The 24234-nt window shown below is 45.3% G+C and overlaps 1 protein-coding gene and 3 long non-coding RNA genes across 5 annotated transcripts; 2 read left to right on the forward strand and 2 right to left on the reverse strand.

Moving 5' to 3' along the window:
- Positions 1-888: 888 nt before the first annotated feature.
- On the forward strand, positions 889-2436 carry LOC136641431 (uncharacterized). Of its 2 annotated transcripts, XR_010793869.1 has the most exons (9): positions 889-1248; positions 1333-1374; positions 1452-1514; positions 1611-1679; positions 1776-1805; positions 1887-1958; positions 2058-2093; positions 2202-2315; positions 2415-2436. It is a non-coding gene; the product is annotated as an uncharacterized lncRNA (long non-coding RNA). The 2 variants fall into 2 exon arrangements; XR_010793870.1 differs by lacking the exon at positions 2058-2093.
- A 3-nt stretch (positions 2437-2439) lies between these two features.
- Positions 2440-3473, forward strand: LOC136641432 (uncharacterized). Its single transcript, XR_010793871.1, has 3 exons — positions 2440-2513; positions 2661-2750; positions 3028-3473. It is a non-coding gene; the product is annotated as an uncharacterized lncRNA (long non-coding RNA).
- Positions 3474-3920: 447 nt separating this feature from the next.
- LOC136639113 (uncharacterized protein F54H12.2-like) lies at positions 3921-12185 on the reverse strand. Its single transcript, XM_066613132.1, has 3 exons — positions 12060-12185; positions 10000-10895; positions 3921-3999 (listed from the first exon to the last, which is right to left on the reverse strand). Exons 1-3 carry the CDS (start codon positions 12183-12185, stop codon positions 3921-3923), a joined length of 1101 nt encoding a protein of 366 aa, XP_066469229.1.
- A 1166-nt stretch (positions 12186-13351) lies between these two features.
- On the reverse strand, positions 13352-14009 carry LOC136639244 (uncharacterized). The gene is made up of 3 exons (XR_010793660.1): positions 13775-14009; positions 13552-13659; positions 13352-13443 (listed from the first exon to the last, which is right to left on the reverse strand). It is a non-coding gene; the product is annotated as an uncharacterized lncRNA (long non-coding RNA).
- Between the last annotated feature and the right edge of the window lie 10225 nt (positions 14010-24234).

The raw sequence follows: 24234 nt of genomic DNA on the forward strand, positions 1-24234 counted from the left end.
GAGGGAGGGGGTGGAATGTTTTGAGCATTTTCCAACACTGCAAGGGTCTGTGTGAATCTGATAGAATTAAATATTGCTTCTCTCTATCTATCTGTATGTCTTTTATGTCAGAATCTGTATGTCAGACTGCAAGTGCTCTGGGGCATTCTTGGTCTGAGAAAATCTTACATCTGTATTGCTGGCTGCATAATTTTGTATGAATGTACTATGCCAACCAACATGTCTGTGTGAAACTTGCCTCTGTGTGTGTGTGTGTGTGTGTGTGTGTGTGTGTGTGTGTGTGTGGAGGGGTGGGCGGGTGGGTGGTGTGGGGCTGTCAGCAGGGGCCTCTCTTATTCAATGTGGGCCTGTGGGCCTTTACACTTTACAAGTGGTCAGTGCAAATTGTTTGAAATCTTGATTTTTTGGGAGGGAGGGGGTGGAATGTTTTGAGCATTTTCCAACACTGCAAGGGTCTGTGTGAATCTGATAGAATTAAATATTGCTTCTCTCTATCTATCTGTATGTCTTTTATGTCAGAATCTGTATGTCAGACTGCAAGTGCTCTGGGGCATTCATGGTCTGAGAAAATCTTACATCTGTATTGCTGGCTGCATAATTTTGTATGAATGTACTATGCCAACCAACATGTCTGTGTGAAACTTGCCTCTGTGTGTGTGTGTGTGTGTGTGTGTGTGTGTGTGTGTGTGTGTGTGTGTGTGTGTGTGTGTGGAGGGGTGGGCAGGTGGGTGGTGTGGGGCTGTCAGCAGGGGCCTCTCTTATTCAATGTGGGCCTGTGTGCCTTTACACTTTACAAGTGGTCAGTGCAAATTGTTTGAAATCTTGATTTTTGGGAGGGAGGGGGTGGAATGTTTTGAGCATTTTCCAACACTGCAAGGGCCTGTGTGAATCTGTTAGAATTAAATATTGCTTCTCTCTATCAGAATCTGTATGTCAGACTGTTTTTATTCAAGGTTTGTATTTTTCACTCTGTATGTGCTCAGGGGCTAATATTGACAGGAGTTAAAAAATCCTAGCTGTCTCTCTCTCTTTCAGGTGTTGAATTTTGTGTGAGGTGCATGACTTTTGCTTTTTCCCATGGAATTTGACTGCCCCCTTGTGTCAATTTGATGAAGGGTCTGTCTTGAATTTTGGCCATAGGGCAAAAAATGTTGTCTTTTTTTTCCAGGTGTACAGTGCAAAAAAAAAATTGTTTGATTGGTGGAATGTCAGAGGAAGATGAACCAAATATTTCACAGGAATCTGATGGTGAGAATCATCTTAAATAATAGTATTCTATTATTTTTAAAACTACAAGAAACATTTATATGTCTTCTTCTGTTTCAAATTTAGTGCTGTTTCTGGGGGCACTGCAGGAATCAACTGCTAAACCAGGTATTTGTTCAGTCTCCATTTTTATTTTTTTATTTCCTCTGAATATTGAGCAATTCAAAATGGTTCTTTTTTTTCAGATCCCCCTAGCCAGTCAGGTGACAATTCAGACTGTATGAAAAAGACTTTCATATTTCGAAAAGGTAAAACTGTGCATATTTTTTAATTAAGTTTCTTTTTAAAATAAGTAAAGTGATCCTACTCATTTTTATTTTTTTAAAAAAAACAAAAAACTGTAGGACTTCCTTCAAGTACCAGATTAACCCCCCCACCCAGTTCTGATGGGTTATACTCAGCTTCCAGTTCTGGTATGTGTTACCTCATATTTTATTTAAAAATCATGAAAGTGGATATCCTATATATAATCATAATTATTTTTTCTGTTTTATTTCTTTGTTTTGAAGGAGAATCATCCCCCGCCCTTTTCAAAAGAGGTAAAAATTCTGCTATTGCTCCCCTTTTTTATTGCCCATTTATAAATATTTAATATAAAATTAAATTTCTGATCATTTCAGCTAAAGGAATTATTGATTCAGCTCTCACAGCCAGATGTGGTGGTGGTGGTGGTTCGGGCGTTTTTAAAAGAGGTATTTTTTATGATTAATAACAAGGAAAATCTTTTTTTATTATTTATTATTTATTATTTATTATATGCCGATATATTTTTTTTCCTTTTATCCTTTTAGTTGCTAGAGGGTCACCAAAATCCAGCACAGGGGGAGGTAATCCTAGGCCTTTTTTAGTTGCTAGAGGGTCACCAAAATCCAGCACAGGGGGAGGTAATCCTAGGCCTTTTTTTTAAAAAAAAATTTTGGTTTTTCCACATTCAGGAAATACTGTGTCTGTGCAAAGTCAAGCAGGTGTTAGTGGACCCCAAGGAAAATCTCCATTGAGTCCAAAGCCTGGCACGTCCAAACCACATGCTCTGGACAGTCACAAAAAAAGTAACTACCTGTATAAATTACATAATAGGAATATTTTTGATGGAAAATCCTATGTCACTATTTTCTAGCGCTTTTAAATTTTGGTTTGTCTACATTCAGGAAATCCAAGGCCAATGCCTCCACCACCTGGTAATGTGGTCCAAAGAAACATTCCCATGTCACCAAGACCTAGTACCTCAACAGCGGGGAATCAGAAAGGTATCAGCTGTTCCATTTCCACCCTATATAAACTAAAAAATAAAATTAATATTGGGTTGGGGTGTGGTAATCTGATGCCTCTTTTTTCCTAGGAATGTCAGATTTTTAAAAGAAAATGATTTTAAAATATAGTTTTTCTACATTCAGGAAATACTGTGCCTGTGCAAAATATTCTTCAAATAAAAGCTGATGGAGGGCCCTCCACTTCTAATGCAGCATCTATTCCCAACCAGAAAGGTAACCACTTGTATAAATTTATCCACTAAATTTGCCAAAAATTATTTCTTTACTCCTTGGGACTGGATGCCTTTAAGAGGGGAAAAAATCACTGGGGGTTACAAGCCAGGATTTTAGAAGTGGACTATGCAAGGGAGTCTCTTTTTTTTACCTAGTGTGAGATACAGGGTGTAGGACTAGGTGGGGGCCTATGGTCTGTTCTTATGATAATAAATTGCCTATTTCAGTTATGTAGTCTCCCCATTCAGTAAAAGAAAATTATGCCTTTTCCTTCTAGGAACTGTCACACCTACAGGGAGACCATCCCTTGACCGGAAACGTCCTCCTGCTGCTGCCTTGTCTGAAAGTGAATCTGAAGATTTTGCTCCGAAGAAAAAACAGAAGAAAACCAGAAACCTTGACCCAGATGAATGTTTTGAATTGGGGGGGTTATTGAATCAGTGTATGAATTCTGTTATTGAGAAGGAGAGAAAACTCTCAGCTCAGCTTAGCTACTGGAACTCAGAGCTAAAAAAGCACTGGTGTTCGTTGTTTCAGGGCAAGGGGCTTGACAAACAGATGCTTGTTTCTTTTCAAGAAAATATTAAAAACTTCCAAATCTATCCTGAGAGTCTGCAGGGGGACCTGAGCCAGACACCACACAGCTCTCCACTTGATGCAGGGGTGAATCAGTTTGGGGCAGGCTTCCCACAGGACTCCTCTGATTCAGAGGATGATGATGATATAGGACTTTCTCCCATCCCCCAGGGGTCACCTGTTCCTGCACCAAATGTTGGTGTTGATATGGTTGAAGACCATTCTGATAGTGGGTATTCCTCCAATCAAACCCGTGTGTCCGATAGCGGTTATTCCACCATGAACACTACAGGGGGGGAGGAGGAGGAGGAACCTGAACCAAGAGTCTACCTTGAAAGGGAGGGTCGCTGGGAATGGCATGCTCAGAGACTACCTGTCTCCCGATACACTTTTTCCTTCCGTTTTGTAAACCTGGAGCGTTTAAGTAACCCCCTGTTGGTTGAACACGCCATAATCAGTAACATTCAGGACTTATTGGGAGAATTACGTAGCGAAATACATCCTTCGGATTTAGTACAACTGCGTCTTGAAGGAGAAGGGTTAAATAACCCCCTCTTCTCCTTGAGGAGACACATCAATGCTCTGGACGCCGCATCATTTTTTGCTAACATAGGGAATCTCATTCAGAGCAATGCAGAAGTTCATCTCCATGGTCTGCTGCGTCTCATTGTTTCTGTTATCAGAAACAGGGGTGGAAGGGGTCGAAGACTGTTAAGCACTGTCCTTTATAGCAAGATCATAGAAAAGAAAAGACAACACCTTGTTGACCTGAATAATGAGGACAGCAACCTTTGCTTTGGGGGGAGTCTCTTAGCAATCATAAATGGCCAAGGGTATACTGATTTTCATTTATTACAGATGGCAAGACAGCTGTATGCAGCAGTTGGGATTGCCCCTGATAAAAAAATACTACTATCAGACCTGAGGAGATTTGAAAGGTATTTACAAGTGAATATAGGGGTTGTCCTATATGGTGATAAAGGCTGGGAAATTTTCAGATCGGGCCCACTTATACATGATAAGTCCTACTTTCTACTGCTACACGATGAACATTATTATGGTATTCTAAACATGAAAGGATTCTTTGGTTCTAGAAATTACTGCTCCATCTGTGGAACTCCTTATGCTCATACACACACTTGTAGGTTTCGCTGTCGTTTTTGTTTACGGAGGCAGTGTACCAGGGAGGTGGAGGTGCAGTGTGAAAGCTGCAGACTGATATGCCCTTCTCGGACCTGTTTAAATATCCATAAAAAGTTAGCAGCCAAAAAAGAGATTGACTGCTTCTCTAAATGGCTGTGTGAAGAATGTGGGGGTTATGTCGCTAAAAGACACAAATGCAAGCCACGAAAGTGCTTGGAGTGTCTCAGTATTCCTTTACCTGGCCATCTCTGTTACATTCCCCCTCTTAGGGAACCTGAACTTTCAGACAAGTATATCTTTTTTGACTTTGAGTGTACTCAGGAGACAGGAATTCACCTTCCCAATTATATATACGCGATGGGGACAAAGGAAGGGAAAACTTGGGAGTTTAAGGGCGAAGGCTGTCTTTCAGACTTCATTTCAACTTTTATCTCCCCAAAGTTCAAAGGATTCACCTTTTTGGCACACAATGCAAAGGGGTATGATAGCTACTTTATCTTAAACCAGCTGGTGAAGGAAAGGATGGATGTGAAACTTATTGTACAGGGAGGTAAACTTATGTGCGTGACGGTTAAAAAATTGAGAATAAAATTTATCGACAGCTTAAACTTCCTCCCCATGAAGCTTGGGAAACTTCCCAAGGCTTTGGGGTTTGAGGGCTGTAAAGGATATTTTCCCCACTTTTTTAACACTGCTGAAAACTGGGATTACCAAGGCCCTCTCCCCCACCCGAAATTTTACGGGTATGATACCATGATGCCTGATGAGAAAAAAGATTTTCTCACGTGGTATGAGGAAAATAAGACCAGCATTTTTAATCTCCAGAAAGAGCTAGCGCATTACTGCCAACAGGATGTAAAAATATTGAGGAAGGCCTGTATGTTGTTCAGGGATGAAATCCTGCAGATGACTAAATCGGAAGGGAGGGACGGGCTGGATCCGTTTCAATACTTAACCATAGCTAGCGTCGCAATGGCCATGTTTAGATACATGTTTTTAGAAAGCAATGCCATTGCTATTCTACCATGGGACAACTACGACTTGATAAAAAAGCGATTTTCCTCTGCGGCTATACAATGGCTGATGTATCTGGAGCATAAAAAATCCATCGAGATCAGACACGCTCTGAAAGGGGGAGAATTTCAAGCAGGAGAATATTATCTGGATGGCTACGCAGTGATTGGGGGCAAACCGATAGCTTTTGAATTTTACGGGTGTTTTTATCACGGCTGTCCCATTTGTTACAAGGATACGGAAATAAACCCCCTCAGGAACACAACCTACCGTATGCTTTATTATGAGACCAAGCGTAGGGAGTATGAGATCAAAGATATGGGGTTTGAGATCATTACCATTTGGGAACACGAATGGAGGGCAATGTTAGCCGGCGATGCAGCGCTTAAAGCGTTTCTATCTGAAATAAACCCTCCGCAACCTCTGCAACCTAGAGATGCGCTGTTTGGTGGGAGAACAAATGCCATTACCCTCTATTACAAGCCCAAAGAGGGGGAGGAAATATGTTATTATGACTTCACGAGCCTGTACCCTTATGTAAACAAAACAAAGAAATATCCTTTGGGGCATCCTGAAATTATCACCAAGAACTTTAAGCCCCTGTCTTGCTATTTTGGTGTCGTGAAAATGAAAGTGCTCCCCCCGAGAGGACTCTTTTTCCCTGTATTACCGGTTAGGCTGAGGGGGAAGCTCATGTTCCCTTTGTGCCAGAAATGTGCGGAAACGAGCCAGCAGGAACCCTGCCGTCACTCTGATGAGGAACGCGCCATCATAGGCACATGGTGCACTTTTGAGGTGATGAAAGCCCTGGAAAAGGGGTACAGGGTCTTGGCAATTTCAGAGATATGGGATTTTCCTGGCGAATCTGACGAGTTGTTTTCTGGTTACATTAAAATGCATCTACGTCAGAAACAAGAAGCCACGGGCTATCCCTCGTGGTGCACGGATGAGGCGAAAAAGAAACAATATATCTCTGATTATCGTGAAAAAGAGGGCATTGAATTACGCCCCCAAAAGATCGCGGTGAACCCCGCAAAGCGCCAGATAGCAAAGTTGTTTTTAAATTCTTTGTGGGGAAAATTTGCTCAGCGCTCTAACTTGCTGAACAGCACCATCGTGAGGGACCCTACTCAGCTTCTGGAGTATGCCTTTTCACCTGCCTATGAGATTTCAGGGTTTGAAATTCTTGACGACGAGGCAATCACTGTGTCTTGGAGAAATTCATCAGACAGGTACACACGGTCCGGTAGAACAAATGTACTAATAGGGGCTTTTACAACCGCATACGCGCGATTAGAACTTTACAACTTGCTGGATCAGTTGGGTGACAGGTGCTTGTACCATGACACAGATTCTGTGATCTTTGTACATCGTGAGGGGGACTGGCGTCCCCCCCTAGGAGACTACTTAGGGGATCTGACAAATGAGATTCCCCCAAATGAACGCATCACAGAGTTTGTGTCAGCTGGTCCAAAGACCTACGGCCTGAGACTGTCCTCCGCGAGGTCTTACATGAGAGTGAAGGGCATTACGCTCCACGCTCAGAATTCTGAAAGGGTCCATTTCAATAGTCTGAAACAGATGGTTCTGGACTATGGAACGGGACCTAAAGAAATTGTTCTGCAGCAGAGGGGCATTCTGAGAAATAAAAAGATGTGGCGTATCGAAACAGGCGGTCTGAAAAAGACACTAAGGGTCGTATATGATAAGAGGGTCCTTCTGAAAGACTTCAGAACTCTCCCTTACGGATATTAAGATGGATGTGCGGTGGAAACACCCTTTTTCGGCCATTTTAGCAGGGCCTAGCAACTGCGGGAAAACGTATTTTATAAAAAACATGTTGGATCACGCGCGTACTGTGCTCTCTGTTGTTCCTGAAAATATTGTATGGTGTTATGCATGCTGGCAGCCTATGTATAAGGAGCTCCTTCAGAAGTACCCCCACATATGTTTTATAGAGGGGCTCCCTGTGACGTTTAATGATGATGAAATACTACCCCCAAATAAAGTGAATCTTGTTATCGTGGATGACCTCATGGCCTCTGCTTCTTCCAGCACTGAGATAGCTGATGTTTTTACCAAGTATGTACATCACCGTAATTTAAGTATATTTTTCATCACCCAGAACATTTTCTTTCAGGGAAAATCCAATCGCACCATTACCTTAAACGCAAAATACATGGTGCTCTTCAAAAACCCCAGGGACAAACTACAGATCGTTACACTGGCACGCCAGATGTACCCTGGAAACGTTCAGTTCTTTCTAGAGAGTTTTCAGGATGCTACCGCAAAACCTTATGGGTATCTGATGGTAGACTTAAACGCTTCCACGCCTGAGTCTTACAGATTGAGGACGGGGCTTTTCCCACCAGACTGGCCGGCCGTCTACACTATGAAAAAAAAGAAACTTGGAGCCCTTTACAAAAGCAAATGAGTTAACCCTTAGGGCGTTCAAATGTAAGTGCGTCCTCCTCACGGCAACATGTCTATCTGCGTGAGAAGAAATCTACCCCTTTTACAGCTGCTTATCAAGGCCCCCCCGCGACAGAGAAAAGCCATTCTGTGCGCGGCTCCTCACGATCTCGTCTCGGCTATCTCAGAAATTGCACTCAACACTTTAAAAGGTAACATTCCCTTATCTGGCAGTCAGATTTCTCAACTGAGAAAAAACCGCTCACTCATCAGAAAACTGAGTAATAAACGGCTATCATTAAGAAAAAAGAAGCAGCTGGTAAATCAATCTGGAGGGTTTCTAGCTCCTTTGTTAAGCATAGCTCTCCCCCTAGTCGCAGAGCTTTTACGTAACCGTTGATGGAACACGCTGAAAAAATGTTCCTTGTACCTAGCCACCAGTTAGAGCAACTGAAAAATCCTTCCTCAGGAGAAGAAAACATAAGAACTACAGCCCTCAGTTCCTTAGATGCTGACATGCGAAATGTTTTACAGAGAAGGGACTTAACGGAATATGAAAAGGCAAAACAATATTCCGCTCTGCTTCAAAAATATCTAACTCATGTGAAACAGGGGGAATCTGAAAAAGGACATCTGACCTTGTCGTTACCAGCAGCAATGGCTGCAGATCCGGCTGAGACAACAACCAAAACACATGTCTCTCCAGCTCCAGACAGGGTATATCATGAAGTCTTGGACAGTTTATCTGTCAGATATAAAAACCCTGCGAAGATAGTACTAAACAAAATGCTGCAAAACAAGTCTGTTTCTTCGTGGAATGAAAAGGGGGCTTTTGTTTACAAAGGGGAAACTATCCCTGGCTCCAACATGCTGGACTTGGTGAAAGGAATCACACAAATCCACGCACTGCCAGCTGTGCGCACCCCTAAGGGATGGGATGTCTTTCTGAAGGCAATGGCTGAACTAAATATCCCATCCACGGTTGTCGGCAACCCGGGAAACAGGACCTCTTTGGACCACTTGAAAAACCCCAGCCCCATGACGGAAATAAAACATACCCCCAAGTCTTCCAGAAGATCTTCTAAAAAGCAGAGACAATCTAGTTCTGTACCATGGCTGACCTTATAAAAAAATAAAAGCACTTTTTTAAAAAAAATACGCTGCTTCGACTTTTTTTTTCTTTTAAACCCCCCCCTCAGAGAGGGGTATCTTTTTTATTGAAAACCATGCCCATGAAATTTACTACATGACACACAAGCTTGGGACTGATAAAAAAACCGGGGGGCTAGTCGCGACATGTTCTGCTTCTTTTTTACAAATAGCAGTACCATGCGGTCGTTCCTTAGCAAATCATCGGAATAGAGTTCTTGAATCTGGTTGAAAGTTAGCCCCTTACACCGCTGACGCAGAAAAAACACACAGTGGTAACCACAGGTTGCAGAGTCCGGGTATTGTACTTGCTTTGCTTGATATGTCGTTACAGGGGCACATGTTCTTAAAAAATCCATGATTGCCTCGGGGAATCGGGGATGGTCTGGCGGATGTCCGTAGGAGTCAAAAAACTCTACCCGGTTTTCTTCTGACAGGTACAAAGCTAACCAGTGCTCTCCCGGTCGATCATGAGGGTCCGTGTTGACCACCAGCCCTGCAGGTCTCTGTAGCTGGTTCGCTTTAGGAAGCCGGTCACAAGGAAACACTCCCTTGAATACCTTACGGGTGGCTGGGTCAGTGGACAGCAGCCGCGTTAACTGTAGAGTGTCCATGTCACATATAATCAAACAGAACATTCCTCTGGTTATTTATTTCAATTATGTTGTCAAAAACCCCGTAGACGATCATGTTAACGGTCTGTGGGAGGGGCCTGGCAAACCGAACTTCTGCCCTAAGGTTCCCCGTGTTGATCAAGGAATAGTGCTCGCCGCATTCCTGGTCAGGGGACAGGTCGAAGGCAAAGAGCGTGTACCCCCTCGCATAGTCTTCTCTGTTGACTATCAGCCCCTTGTCTTTCATGTGCTTACCAGAGGCGTGTACCAGGCTCATGTACTCCCTCACACAGCTTCCTTCTTGAAAGTCTGGCTGAAACGGCTTTGCTGGGATTTGGTACCCCGACAGGTAAATAGCAAAAAAATTGATGTCATAATGCTTAAAGTTAAACGGGTTTTTGCTGAAGGTTCCGCTGAAAGCATCGTTGTCCACCAGGCCAATCACGACCATCTTTGGCAATTGTCCCAGAAACAGATTCTCCTGGTTACTAACGCGACTCCCCACCGGGAGACTAAACACTTTCATACTGACACGGTCCACGGGGTACTTGGCGGTGGCTGTAAGCAAAGCTTCAGCATGCCCCAGCCGTACCCCCGGGGCAACTCTCACCTTCTTTACAAACAGTGACGCCGTCAAAAGCTTCAGCCGGTATTTGACATTTGCGTCATCAGTCATCATACAGAATCTGTCTTTGCTCCGTGTGAGTTTAATTTTCACATCCACCCCGTTTAACAACAGTTTTTCTTGAAAAAAGAGGTCCGCATGGAGATGACCCATGAGTTCTATTTTTCTGCTTTCAGCAGTCAGTCCAGCTCTTTTAATAAACCCTTGGTTTTGCCCATCCATGTCCGCTGAGTCGTGTTCACCAGGTGTGTCTTTGTAAAACATTCCTGCAGAGAACTGACTGGAAAGTGCATCTTCGCTGTAGTTTAGCACAGACTCGATGAAAGCCCTATAGGGATAGCAGTTGTTGCTTTGACTAATGAGTCTGTCTCCCAGGGTTACGTCCAGCTGACTAAAAATGGAAGCGATAGGGTAGTTCACCAACGCCACTTCTGCCTGTCGATCAATGTTACCCCCATCTTCTTTTACAATTTTACACCTCAAGTAAAGTAGAGTGTTGTTTAAATCCAAATAATCCTCCCCATTTCCCGCGATGAAAAACTCCAATGATGAAGACTCCGTCACAGCCGTCAACGGAGGCACCTCCACATAAACGCTTCCTTCAATGCTGGTCTGCGTAGGGGGTATTTGAAACAGGTCTAGTTCGGATTTTGTACACTCTTCTGAGCATCCGTGAATAAAAGCCATGGCTGTTTTTTTTAAAATATGTCTCTAGAGAGGACTCTCTTTCTGCACCTCGGCTTCCGAGCTTTTCTCTTCTGTGTAGTCCTTCGACTTTTAGCCCTTCTTTTAAAGGGACGGGGTGGTCCTGTCAGCAGCGTTCGTGATGCTTTTCGTTTAACCGCTTTCCTTCTTTTCACGTACATCAGACCTGACCCCTTCTGTGGTATAACTTTATTCAATACGGCCTGAGAAACGTTTCCAACCACGTCCCGGGTAATATTGCGGGCAGCTAATTTAATGTGCGGTTTAATAATCTCTAACCCCCTCCTCAAAAGGGGAACCGCCTTTCGAAAAAGACTTCGGAATATGCCTCCGACCCCCGCTCCATACATAACAGGCGCTCCATGAAATCCTTGAAGTCCGTGCCCAGCCTGCACTCTGTAGTAGTTGGTAAAAAGGGCTGGGTCCCCATAGCGTTTTAGAAGGACCATGTTTTTTTTAAAATATCCTGTTTTTCCTGGGACGGAAGTGTAGCTTCACAACCACTTTGCCGAAACGAAATGACACGTTTTTGTTCTGGTCTGTCTTTATCTCCACGGTGATGCTGTCTATATGGTCTCTGCATACGCCGACATAGTGCGGTCTATCATAAGTCACCGTAACTCGTTCACCGTTCTCACCGCGAATAGGAACACATCGCAACAAAGGCACATAAAAGTCCCCCACGACCTGGTGTTCTATAATGTCTGTGTAAACATACAGGGTGCTAAACCCCCCTGTAATATCCGCAGTGAAGGTTGATTTTCTGGTGGTTAAACTCGTGTCCAGCCCTAATATATGAGACAGTTCCGCTTCTGCTTCAATTTTGTGAAGTGACGGGGCAATAAGATAGACCTTCCTATCCACAGAATCATAGGTCAGAGATGTATCAGGTGGTGGATTTATATGACTCTTTATTACCTTGTTCATATTATCCAGTATGTCAGGTACTGAAGCGTAATATCCCCTCCGTAGAGTGAATAGCCAATCTGTCCTGCCATCGTCAATTTGAAACTTTCTATCGTCTGTGAGTGTGTCCCAGGTGTGAGGGTATTGTATCTCTGCTAACCCCACTTCCCACTCCCCCGGCAGATCCAAGGAGCGCGCCAGCCGGATCGTGAAGGCAGCACTGGTGTTCTGATCAAATATTTTATTGCATGCGTTGCTAGGAAGGGTGATGTAAAAATCGTTTTCCGCCATTTTCCCCCTTCTCTACTTAGCTGCACACAGTTCAGAGTCTGCGACCCAACTATTAAATTTGTCAGGCCACCCTAACCATTTCACCAAGTGTTGCTTTTTCTTACCCCTTCCCCTTGTAGCTAGAACTTTTTCAACCCTGTAAATCCTATCCTCTCTGGCCCTCACTCTCTGTAATTCTTCAGGATAGAAAGTCCCCGCAATGCTCTCCCCCTCGTAATCTTTTAAGCTGTACACAGGTCTTCTCCCCTTGCTGCTGGCTTGGTTGACTATGAAAATTTCAGTGGTAAAGCTTTGTTCATAACCTTTTTCAAATACCCCCTTGAGCTTTGAGATCCTCACATGATCTCCTTTTCTGAACACAGAAACCTCTTTTCCCCCTCTAACCCAGTCTCCGTACACTGTTTTCCAGACAGCCCCTGCATTGGAGTGGCTCACATCCACAGGTCGAACCCTGATCGTTCTATGCACTGTGTGGTTATAACTGCTTATAAGTTGCGGTAGCACTTCCTTGTATCTAAAAGTGTTGTTAGCTGTGAAAAATCTCCACATTCTCGATTTTAGCGTTTTATTAAAACGTTCCACGATCGCAGCTTTGACCTCATTCCCTGTAACAAAGTGATGTACGCCGTGTTTTTTTAATAGTTCTCTCACAGTACGGTTTAGAAATTCTTTACCAGAATCAGTCTGCAATTTGCGAGGTATTCTCCCCTGCTTAAAGATGTGTTGAAAAGCGGTTGCCACCTGCCTGCCTGATTTGTCTTTCAAGCTTCTGGCCCATGCGTATTTGGAAAGTATATCCACCACTGTTAAAATGTACTTGTGTCCCGCGTTGTACTTAGAAAACTGTTGCATATCCACTAAATCAGCCTGCCACTGCGCATCCATTCCTGAAACAACCGTTTTGTTTCTCTTAAATCGTACTCGGTGCTGTTTGTGCAGTGTGTAAGCATCTTGCTCTGCAAGCCAGTCCTGAACATGTTTTTGAGTCAGAGATTTACTTTGCTTTTTGGCCTCTCGAAAGAGCGTGTTTACCCCTCCAAAGCTCCCGACTGCCCCAGGTGTATAATATATATTTTTTAAAATTTCCTCATGCTTTTCCATGGCTCCAGTTAGCACAAAAACGCGCACAATCAGATAACGTAATTCTGTTTTATTTTCTTCTTCACAGTTATTTTCATTCCTCCTCCGGGTTTTTAGGGAGGCACGAACAGCCTAACGGCTCACTGAGAGTCATGCGCCCAAAATCCTCTTCAATTTCCTAGACAAGACAAACAAAATCATGTCTCACACATTTTTTTCCCCCCCCTCAGTGATCAAGGTGTCTAGTTATATTTCAGACCCCCCCCCCCCGTAAAATTTTACATACAGACATGCACGGACACCATTGCGGTGTCTTCTTCGGGACTTTCCAGATATCTTCACTGGTATCCCCATCAGCCGACCAATCTAGTGGCGCAACATCTAGTTCCCGCATCTGATTTTTTTTAAAAAAAGAAAAATGCAAAATATTACCACTCCACCCCATGTACCCGATATCGAAAACCCCTCCCCCCAAAAAACAGCACTTTTTATTTTTTTTTTTTGCTTACCGTGGACTGTGTCCAATAGGGTGCTGAATCCACTTCACTTTCCTGGCTGTCAGGCAGAGAACTACCCCTGTATAAAACCCCCTCTGGAGGTCCAATACAGGGCTCTGGTTCTTCACTCTCCAAGGGGGCCTTTCCAATTAAATCATCCATGTGTGTACCCCATTCAAGTGAATTACTACGCGGATCCACAGCATTATAAAAATTGATAGTTGTACCCAAGCACTGCCCGTCTATAGTCTCCATTTTTATTTTTTTATTTTTTTTACACTCGGGCCAGGGCCTTAAATACAGGGGCATGCCAGGGCATGCCCAGACATGTTCCTGAAACCCTATTCCTATTGGTTCATTCCACCCTCCTCCCCCTCAAAAAACATACATTGTGGGTCTTCCATTTTATTTTATTTTTTAAAAATCATACAAAGGTTTTCTTGCATCTCCTTCACTTGTCATGAACACTTAGACAGCAGTGCCCTCTTGCAAGAAACTTTTGATACTTTTTTTTAGAAACCACAATATAAACATAGTCAAGGTAAGTGTAATCCTCCCCATTCACCAATGTATTAAGCCAAGACAACGGGTCAGGAAAGATATTCATGCTAGCAAACAGGCTTAAAATATAATCAACGGTTGTGGCAGTAAGATGCAAAAACCGAAAACTGTAAGCTATATTAATCACAGTGTTCAGAATTTCCTTCAGGTAGATTCTTTGACACACAACTTCAAAGAATCCTATTCTATCAAAATTACTCCATTGTCTGCAACGGTGGGCTTCCTCTTTCTTGGATTTAATTTTACATCCTATGCAGCAGTCAAGTAAATACCCCTTATAGCAATGCTTAAGAATCACATACAATGCGGCTCTGATCAATGATTTCATAGCGCCTGAGCGGCAATTAGGGGTGAAATGCTCCACCCGGGTCTTCTGAAGGCCTAAAATTTCACGGAAACTTGTACAGTCATTTTCTTCTTGATTTCGTGGATCCTTCCAGGTATTTGGAGATCCGGGACATTCTTTCTCCTTTTTTTAAAAAAAAACAAAAAAACAATCTTAATTTCTAGTCCATTAATACAGATGCAATGACGATCAACCATAAATATAAAAATGTTACCTGCGCAATCTTAATTGCTGCAGCCTTAGGATACTCGGACACCGAGTGGTAAAACACAAACCCGCAGTCACAGCCAATTGGTGGAAAACGCACAGTCTCTTCATCCCAAGCCAACTTAAAAAGAAGCTCCATAGGTATCGGCCTACGAAATTCACCATTGACATCGATTTCACAGCAGCGGCTTTTCTTCCTCGGAGGAGAATCCATCAATCGCTCAGAGCCGGAAGCCCGGTAGGGAAGATTCTCAAACACTGATCTAGCCGCTCTAGTGTTAGGCGATTCAGGGATGTCCAGGGTCTCCCAGGGCGGCACGTTCTCCTTCTCTTCTTCGGGGCTCTCCATCTTGACCACCACCATAGTGTGATTTTCACTCTCCTCCCCGGCAGGGGATTCGCACTCCAACTGGGGAGTCTCGGTCTCAGAAGGCGAAGCGGGTGAGCTTTTCAGAGGGGAGGCCATGGCAGAAACAGCAGCAACAGCAAAAGGCTGAACAGGTTTCTCCCTCCCCCCCCCCAAAGGACCTGTGCCTTAAATACAAGGACATGTCCGGACCTGTTCCCACTCCCCCTTTTTTCCCATTGGCTCCACATGGTGGTCTGAGAGCTATGAAACCTGCGCCTATTGGTCGGCGACGATGGGGCAAGTTGTTTGAGTGGTCACATGAACCCCTTTCCCACACTTTATTGGCGGGCTCCTTTTCCCGCCAAACCAAATGTCGGGGAGCTACAAAACCCTTCCCTAGCGGTCGAGGGGAACGGGGCGAGTTGTTTGAGTGGTCACATGAACCCCTTTCCCACACTTTATTGGCGGGCTCCTTTTCCCGCCAAACCAAATGTCGGGGTGCTACAAAACCCTTCCCTAGCGGTCGAGGGGAACGGGGCGAGTTGTTTGAGTGGTCACATGAACCCCTTTCCCACACTTTTATTGACGGGTTCCTTTTCCCGCCAAACCAAATGTCGGGGTGCCCCAAAAACCCTCCCCAGTGGTGGGGGGCAGTGGGGGGAGTTGTTTGAGGGGTCACTTGAACCCCCTTAGGGGGCGGGATTTCCAGTAAAAAGGGGCGGGACCAGCTGTCAAAGATAGTTTTGACATAAGGTATGTACTTCCTACTACTAAGAACTTCTGAAAATATGCTCAGAACTTGTATGCATAAACGTTGACCATTTCTAACAGGATAGTTCACACAAATCCTTTCCTAATGAATGAAAAAGCTTTGATGCCTTCCCCAAATCTATATGAGGGGTTGAGACTGGAGGCAAGTTCAAGAGAAGAATAAAGTAGTTTCTAGCTTAGCTTGCAAGCTCACATACATCAGGGGTGCTCAAAGTGTGGTCTATGGACCGATCCCCGCCCCCCCGGGGCCACCCATAACCCACTGTCCCCCCACATCTTTGAGCACAGCTTCCTCCTAAGGAGCTGCTTTGTGACGTTTGCGACCCTCCTGGGCCAGCGCAAGGGACTTGCACCAGCCTAAGTGAAGGGCAGGATTGCGCCCAAAGACATTTCCTCGCTAACTGCAAAACAAACACCATCTAGGCCACTAACTGAATTGCCTGAGCCTTTGTGTGTTCAAAGCTACAATAAATTCTGTCACCCTCATCCCAGCCTTTTCTACAGGACAAGCTAATGAGCCTCTTCCTGAACCACTTACTCTTGAATGCCCCTTTTGTATGTCAAAAACAGGCTCCCTCTGTAGCTGGGAGGCACAGGAGATGCTGTGCTTCTGGGCAAAGTTTTGGGAGTGTGGCAGTGCTGCTCCTACAGCAATTACCCCCCAGAACGTGACTGGAGCTGTGCTCTGGTCATGTCTGGAGGGTGTTTGAGACTCAGGGATGCTGCATGCAGCCTCAGAAGGTCTTAATATGTTGCTTCCTGTTTTGCCCAAAAAACCAGAAGTGACGTGCTAAGACAGTGGTTCCCAAACTGTGGGTTGGAATCTGTTGGCAGGTCATTGCAATGGAAGATCAGAAGAACATCAGGTGGATGACAGAGCATTTGTATTGGCAACCTTCAGTCTCGAAAGACTATGGTATCGCGCTCTGAAAGGTGGTTCTGGCACAGCGTCTAGTGTGGCTGAAAAGGCCAATCCGGGAGTGACAATCCCTTCCACACCGGGAGCAAGTGCAGTCTGTCCCTGGTCTGTCTCCCTGGCTATGGGCCTTCCTTCTTTGCCTCTTAGCCTCAGACTGTTGGCAAAGTGTCTCTTCAAACTGGGAAAGGCCATGCTGCACAGCCTGCCTCCAAGCAGGCCGCTCAGAGGCCAGGGTTTCCCACTTGTTGAGGTCCATCCCTAAGGCCTTCAGATCCCTCTTGCAGAGCATAGGGTGCATGCAATAGAGGATCAGAAGATCATCAGGTGGATGATAGTGATTCCCATGTTTTGACAGCTGTTTGACAACTCTGGGAAGGGAAGGGCTGGTTGTACAGCTGTAATCCACCAAGGCCAATGGAGACTCTGATGGACACTTGAGCTTCATTTGACCTTGATGGGACTTTGAATGGTCATGGGCTAACATGGCAGCTCACAGCTGAGCTGCACTTTGGATGATGGAACATCCAAGGATAAAAGGCAGCTTCAGAAGGAGCAAAAGTCCCACCCAGACCTACGGGACACGGACAAAGCAGGACCTACGGGAGAAGGGGACTGCCAGGACTCTGCTGGAGGACCCTGCTGAAGGAGACACTCTGCGGGAGAGGACACAGAGGAGGGACTCTGCTGCAGAAGACTGAACTGGGAAGACTGGACTGTACTCTAGAGACTGTGGACTTGGACTGGACGCTTCAGTCCTTTACCCACTAAGTTCTGCAGCTGCTGTAGCCCTGCAACTGTGCCCACAGTTCCTCTACACTCCTTCATGGTAAGCAGATCCACAAGCCAAAGAGCTACTGTAGCAGGCCAGTTTCCTCCCAGATTGACACTGCGTTAAGGAGTCTCGTATGCCTTCCTCGGCCTGCCTGATGTGGAAGCAGGCAAATTCAAGTTTACGTTCATATACGATACAACACAATTGTTCTCGTGCCCAGATGGAATGTCCAGTGAGGGTGTCAGTTCTGAGAGGGGGAGGAACCAAAGGACAGTGGATGGCATGAGCCTTGCTGCCTTCCTCTCTCTCAGATGCAACCAGGTAAGACCATTCTGGAAGGAAGGAGCCAAACTACCATTGATTTCAGCCAAGCCAATGGAGTGGGCCTCACGGTGTCACTTCTTCCTCAGATGGGTCAAACGTTTGTAGCTTTTGAATGACTGAACAGTCAGTCTCTTAACACCAAATAAGTTGCTGTGGGAGAGAACTGGACAAGGCTGTTTTCTGCTCCTGGTCACACATCTTGTAGCATTTGGTCAAATCACTCGGCAAACAAGGATGCTAATAGCTCTTAGCTCTTGTCTTTTTCCGGACAGGCAGGATGGTTTCAAAATATAGAAAAGAGGTGTTTTGAGACTGAAAGAAGAGGCAGAGGACAACACATGGTTTATTGGCAAAGTAAAAGAAAAGAAAGCCGGTTTCCACCTCAGCAGTCCCTGCATGAAGATCCACTCTCCTAGAAGAAACAAAGGCACCTCCTGCACTCTTTCCAACCTGCTCACGCAAAGTCCTTGCTGACCTTCCCTTTTTATGAGGGACTTGGGAATTGGGTTTCTGGGATTTCACAGTCCTCTTTCCTGTGGGGCAATGGAAAGGTGCTATTGGGGCTTCCTAACTGGAACGTAAGGATGCCAGGGGAATACAGAGGTCAAAAGGCTGCTGAGCAACTCACAGCTGAAATGAGTCTCAAACAAGGCATCCCCCAGTGGTTGGCCAGGGGTTGGAACCAGAACTTAGCAGGGATTGGGACCTGAATTTGGCATGTGCCCCTCTGGATAGTGGTGGGTATATTTGGTTTTCTGCAAAATGAATTCCTTAAGGCTGCTGGGAGGATCTCATGGAACTGGAACTGGAATTGGAACTAGTCACATCTTTAGCTGTTGGTGAGGAGATGCTCTGAAGGAAAAGAGCATTCTGAGGCCGTTGGAGAAGTGGAGTCAGGTAGAAAGCAAGTGAGCGTGTTCAGGCCTTGAGACAGTCTACTTCCCTGCAGACCTCAGTCACCCCCCCGGATTTTATTAGGTCTGCACAGAGCTTTTGATTTCCTGTGTGCTTCACCATGGAAGGTGCTTTATTTCAAGCTGCCTGCCTGGTAACGTTCTTTGGGGATTTTAGGCCAGGCAAAGTGCTGAGCCCTTTGAAATCCGATACTTCAGGGCGGGCGCTGCAGGTAGGTGACCTGCATTTTGTGCCCAGTGGTTTGAGTATTACGATCCGCAAGCCTAAGACTGATCAGAAGGGTGTGTGTGTGTGTGTGTGTGTGTGTGTGTGTGTGTGTATGTGTGTGTGTAGTCTGCCACTGATGATTATGGGTTCCTTTTGCTACAGATCGGAGCAGCCTCTACAGCGGCCAGTTTGGGGCTTTCAGGGGAGGCCATTTGGAGGATTTACAGGAGGCAGTCTGGGGTGCTTAAGTATTACATTAGAAAAGAGGAGCAGCACCCCCACCCCTTCTTTGTTTTGCTGTTGGTCCCTGAGGGGACCCCTCTTTTTTGCTGTTACTGGTCAAAATTTGGGGGATATTACCCTGTCACGCCTTCATTGGTGCTGGTTTTTACATTCTCTTGGTCCACCTGTTGGTGGGTCCAGTTGACCTTCATTGGTCTGGTGGTCTCAGGGTATCTGCGGGTGCATCCATTTTGCCTTCGTTGGTGCCGTGAGGGTTCCTAGGTATTTGGGGCCTTCATTGATCCATTTTGGGGTAGTTAAATGAGGTTATTTGTGATTGCTCCTCATTTGTTAGGACAGTCGATCACTCTTGTTTCTTTTGGCAGGTCCTGATTGGGCATATCCAGTGCAGGTGCTCCTTTGCGGACACTCCGTCTTGTGAGGGGCACAGAAATAAGCAATTTTGCATGGCTTCAGCACCCAGCTTGGCCTGGACAACCTGTGTTGACTGGGAAGCAAAGAAGGGCATGAAATAGAGCCAACTGCTACCAGCATTTGCTGAATATCTGAATTCCCATCCACCTCCCCAGGTAGTCCTTCATCTAGGTGAAAACAAGCTCAGCCAGAGTACATCGTTGTCCTGGAGGCTTCAGGTCCAGCAAGATTTGAATGCGATAGTGTCCTGTGGATTCTATCCTCTGGTCCTGTTTGCCCCCTAGGTTTGGAGAGGGGTTAGGAATCCCAATAGATTGGATGCCACTAAGCGGAGGCTTAACACTTACCTGAGTAGGGTTTTCATAAGGACGGGATGTTATTCCACAGCCAAACATACAATATAGGCTAATGGGTTCTGAGCTGTCTGTGACAGATCAGATCTTGGGGTGGTGGTGGACAGCTCCATGAAAGTGTTTACCCAAAAGATTTTAAAATAGGCATCTATGAAGAAGATATAATTTTTGATAAAATATTCTTGATTGATGATGGAAAATATATTAAGAAAATGTATAGTTTTCTTCTTGAGATAAAGATGGAAGATGAAGTAGTGACTCAATGGCGTTATAGGCAAAAAATTATGGATATAATATTTCGATTGATGGTTTCCAGGTTGGCAACCTTCAGTCTCAAAAGACTATGGTATCGCGCTCTGAATGGTGGTTCTGGAACAGCGTCTAGTGTGGCTGAAAAGGCTGATTCGGGAGTGACAATCCCTTCCACACTGGGAGCAAGTGCAGTCTGTTCCTGGTCTGTCTCCCTGGCTATGAGCCTTTCTTCTTTGCCTCTTTGCCTCAGTCTGTTGGCAAAGTGTCTCTTCAAACTGGGAAAGAACTGGAGGTTGTCCATGACTTTGTGTATATTGGCTCAACGATCTCCAACACTCTTTCTCTCGATATCGAGCTAAACAGATGCATCGGCAAAGCAGCTACCACGTTTTCCAGACTCGCAAAGAGAGTCTGGTCCAACAAGAAGCTAATGGAACATACCAAGATCCAGGTCTACAGAGCTTGCGTCCTGAGTACACTTCTGTACTGCAGTGAGTCATGGACTCTTTGCACACAACAGGAGAAGAAGCTGAACACTTTCCACATGCGTTGCCTCCAATGCATCCTTGGCATCACCTGGCAGGACAAAGTTCCAAACAACACAGTCCTGGAATGTGCTGGAATCCCCAGTATGTATACACTGCTGAAACAGAGACGCCTGCGTTGACTTGGTCATGTTGTGAGAGTGGGCGATGGTCAGATCCCAAAGGATCTCCTCTATGGAGAACTCGTGCAGGGAAAGCGCCCTATGGGTAGACCACAGCGGCGCTACAAGGATATCTGCAAGAGGGATCTGAAGGCCTTACGAATGGACCTCAACAGGTGGGAAACACTGGCCTCTGAGCGGTCCGCTTGGAGGCAGGCTGTGCAGCATGGCCTTTCCCAGTTTGAAAAAAATTAATGTTCCAATGACTTTACTGTATTTGAATTGCTGTGATCCAGTTGCCGTAAGCAGGGGAGTGGGTGGGCAGGAAGGGTGCCTGAGGAGAAAAGGGCTCCCCTGGATGTGTGAGTTTTCTGGTTCAGGCTCCCCAGTGTGACATGGGAGACTGGCTGGACGCTGCTCCCGCTTCCTGCTTCAACAACCCCGTGTCCTCTTTCCGTCCAGCCCTGTTGCCTGCAGCCTCCTCTGATCTTATATTTTACAAAGGAGAGAAATCTCTCGAAAGAGACTAAGCACAAAGTTATGCATGGGGCGAGGGGGGAAGGGCAGAGAATGAAAAGTATTTCAGTTTCCTGACTGTGATAGAGATTTATGAAAGGTGCTGTTTTAAAACAGTCTTTTGTCCCCATCCTAAAATATGGGTGCCTCAGGATACAGTCAATATTACAAGCCTTCTTCCCTCCCCCATTCCTTCTACTTTGCTTCCTAGTGTTTTGTTCTCACTTTTTTTTCCTTCTTTCTCTGAGTTATTTGAACATAAATTTAAAATTTCAATAAAGAATACAGTGTTTCTATTATTATTATTATTAACAACCCTTTTGCTTATTGCTCTGCTACTATCCTGACTTCTGAAACCTGTTCTCCATATTCCTTTGTCTTGAATAACCCACACATATAAGAATATTGCCCATTGCTGGTTTCCCGGATGTCCTTGATGCTTCTCGGATCCAGTTCAACCTGTCATCGTTGTCGGGTCAAACCACTCTCTTACCCAACATTCCTGCTGTAACATGGCAATGTGCAATCTTACTGCCAAACAATATTTAATAATATGAAATATACTCCTAATATACCACCACCGCCCTGATGGGCAGGCTAGGAAACAAACCATAGAAGTCAGTCATTCCTATTGTGGCAGAAAGAACACACCAACACAGGGAAAACACACTGCATATGCTCAGAGATACTCTTCTTCTTTCCCCAAGGACTCTGGGGCTGAACTCTAGCAAGCTCCAGTGCCCCTCTGCTGCTTGGGAAGGTGGTTGCTGCTGAGAGCCACAGGGGGGCTGAGGCAGCCTGGAGCAGAGTGACCTGATGGAGAATCAGTGAGGAATCCTCTGGCCAGTGTTTGAACTCGCCCCTGCACTTCTCTCCCCCTCTGGCCACTTCACTGAAAACTGCAGTCTCTGATAGATGCAGCACGTTACCGGAGGCCTTGTAGGGCCCCAGAAGGCCCTGAGCAGCTTGTGGAAACTTTTTGCAACACACATATAGGGGGGTTGTAGTATGAGGTAGAGTGACAAAGGCTGCCCATGTGCTACTTGGGGAATAGTTGCTACCATCTAATTCTCACTGTGTCCTCTTTCAGTGCATAAAATGTATCATTTTAGGTGAATAGATTCGGATCCTGTGTTGCTGAAGCTGTTCCTGGCACTCAATCCCGGGAAACCCTTGTAATCGAAATGCAGGCAGGCCGGGCACATGACACAATCAGGACACTGGAGATGCAGAACCTCCTGGGGCTCCGTATAAAACGGGAAAATTAAAAAGATGGAAGAATTTAGTGTATTCCTGAAATTTATTCCCAGTGCTGTTCCCATCTGAGAAAGACTTGTGTGTTCTTCTATTCTCATTTTCACTTTCTCATTTTTTTTAAACCTAGGATGACAAACTGCTTTGATGACCCTTTTAGTGCCACTTCTGGCGAAATTCCCAGTTGACCATCTCTCTTTTATCTTCTGGGTTAGACTGACAGGATGGCCACTCTTTAAGACTGCTGAGCAATTACATAGAAGGGGGCATGTAAAAAGTAATCTACGTAACATCAGCCAAAGAGTTTCCCCTTCACTTTGGCTGAGCCACTATCTGGTGCTGGATTCAGCGCAAGCCTCCTGGCCTGCCTGTTCCAGTGCAAGATAGGATTGCTCTGCACGTTACTATCGCAGTGCAAAAAGGCACTTTCAGGGGCCATAAGAGTCTTTTGTATAATTACTTCACATTGCAGTAAAGCAATGTCACATGCAGGGCTGGCCCTTCCATACAACAACCATGAAGCTGCCCTACGAGGCTGCAGATTAGTGTGTGTGTGGGGGGGGGGGCTGCTCTCTCGCCAGCTTGTTGGCTCCACTGCTCCTCCATTCTCCATTCTCTAGATTGCAAAAACAAAAGGGGGCAGAGAGGGCGAGGAAAAGTGAAGTTCCAAGGGGGTTGGGGGCTTAGAAACAGTCAGAAGCACTCAGAACAAGCCACAGATGCTCCACAGCCACTTCAATAGGTACATCATCATCATCATCACCATCATACTACTACTAATAATAATAATAAAGGTGTTTATATACCGCCTTTCTTGGTCGTCAGATTTCTCCTCAGACTTTATTCAAGGCGGTTTACAAAGGCAGGCTGTTCTAAATCCCCATAGGGATTTTTACAATCGAAGAAAGGCTCTGTCTTTCAAGAACCACAACATTTCAGATGGATCTTTCTGATCTGGTCTCACATTCTGGCCTCCAGTTGCCTCCCACGCAAGCTGACAAGCAGCTCCTTCGTCTCTCACATGGAGGGCAGCCAAGATGCTTCTTCGCTCACACCAAAGAGCAGGTGGAATAACTCGGCTCGGCTTGTCAGCTGCTTCAAGGTCTCACCATTCAGGGTGCCAGTGGCCTCAAACTGGTGACCTTCAGATGTTATCTTCAGGCAAACGGAGGCTCTGCCCTCAGACCTCCTGCCCCCCTACATGTTGGTGGTATTACACTGATTGAGCAGGATATTGCATTTAATTGTTTAATAAGCCCAATTTTGCATTTTTACCATTTTAGACTTTCCCTGGTTATTATTTGTTGCCACGAATGTGTGATTGTCTCTTCCAGAAACAAGTTGAAGGAGGAAGAGGGAATTCTGGGTCACAGACGGAAAAGCAGATTTCATATCATTCAGTTCTGATAAATGCCTGTGTTTC

The sequence above is a fragment of the Tiliqua scincoides genome, chromosome 2, assembly GCF_035046505.1.
Source record: "Tiliqua scincoides isolate rTilSci1 chromosome 2, rTilSci1.hap2, whole genome shotgun sequence".
NCBI classification, from domain to species: Eukaryota; Metazoa; Chordata; class Lepidosauria; order Squamata; family Scincidae; genus Tiliqua; species Tiliqua scincoides.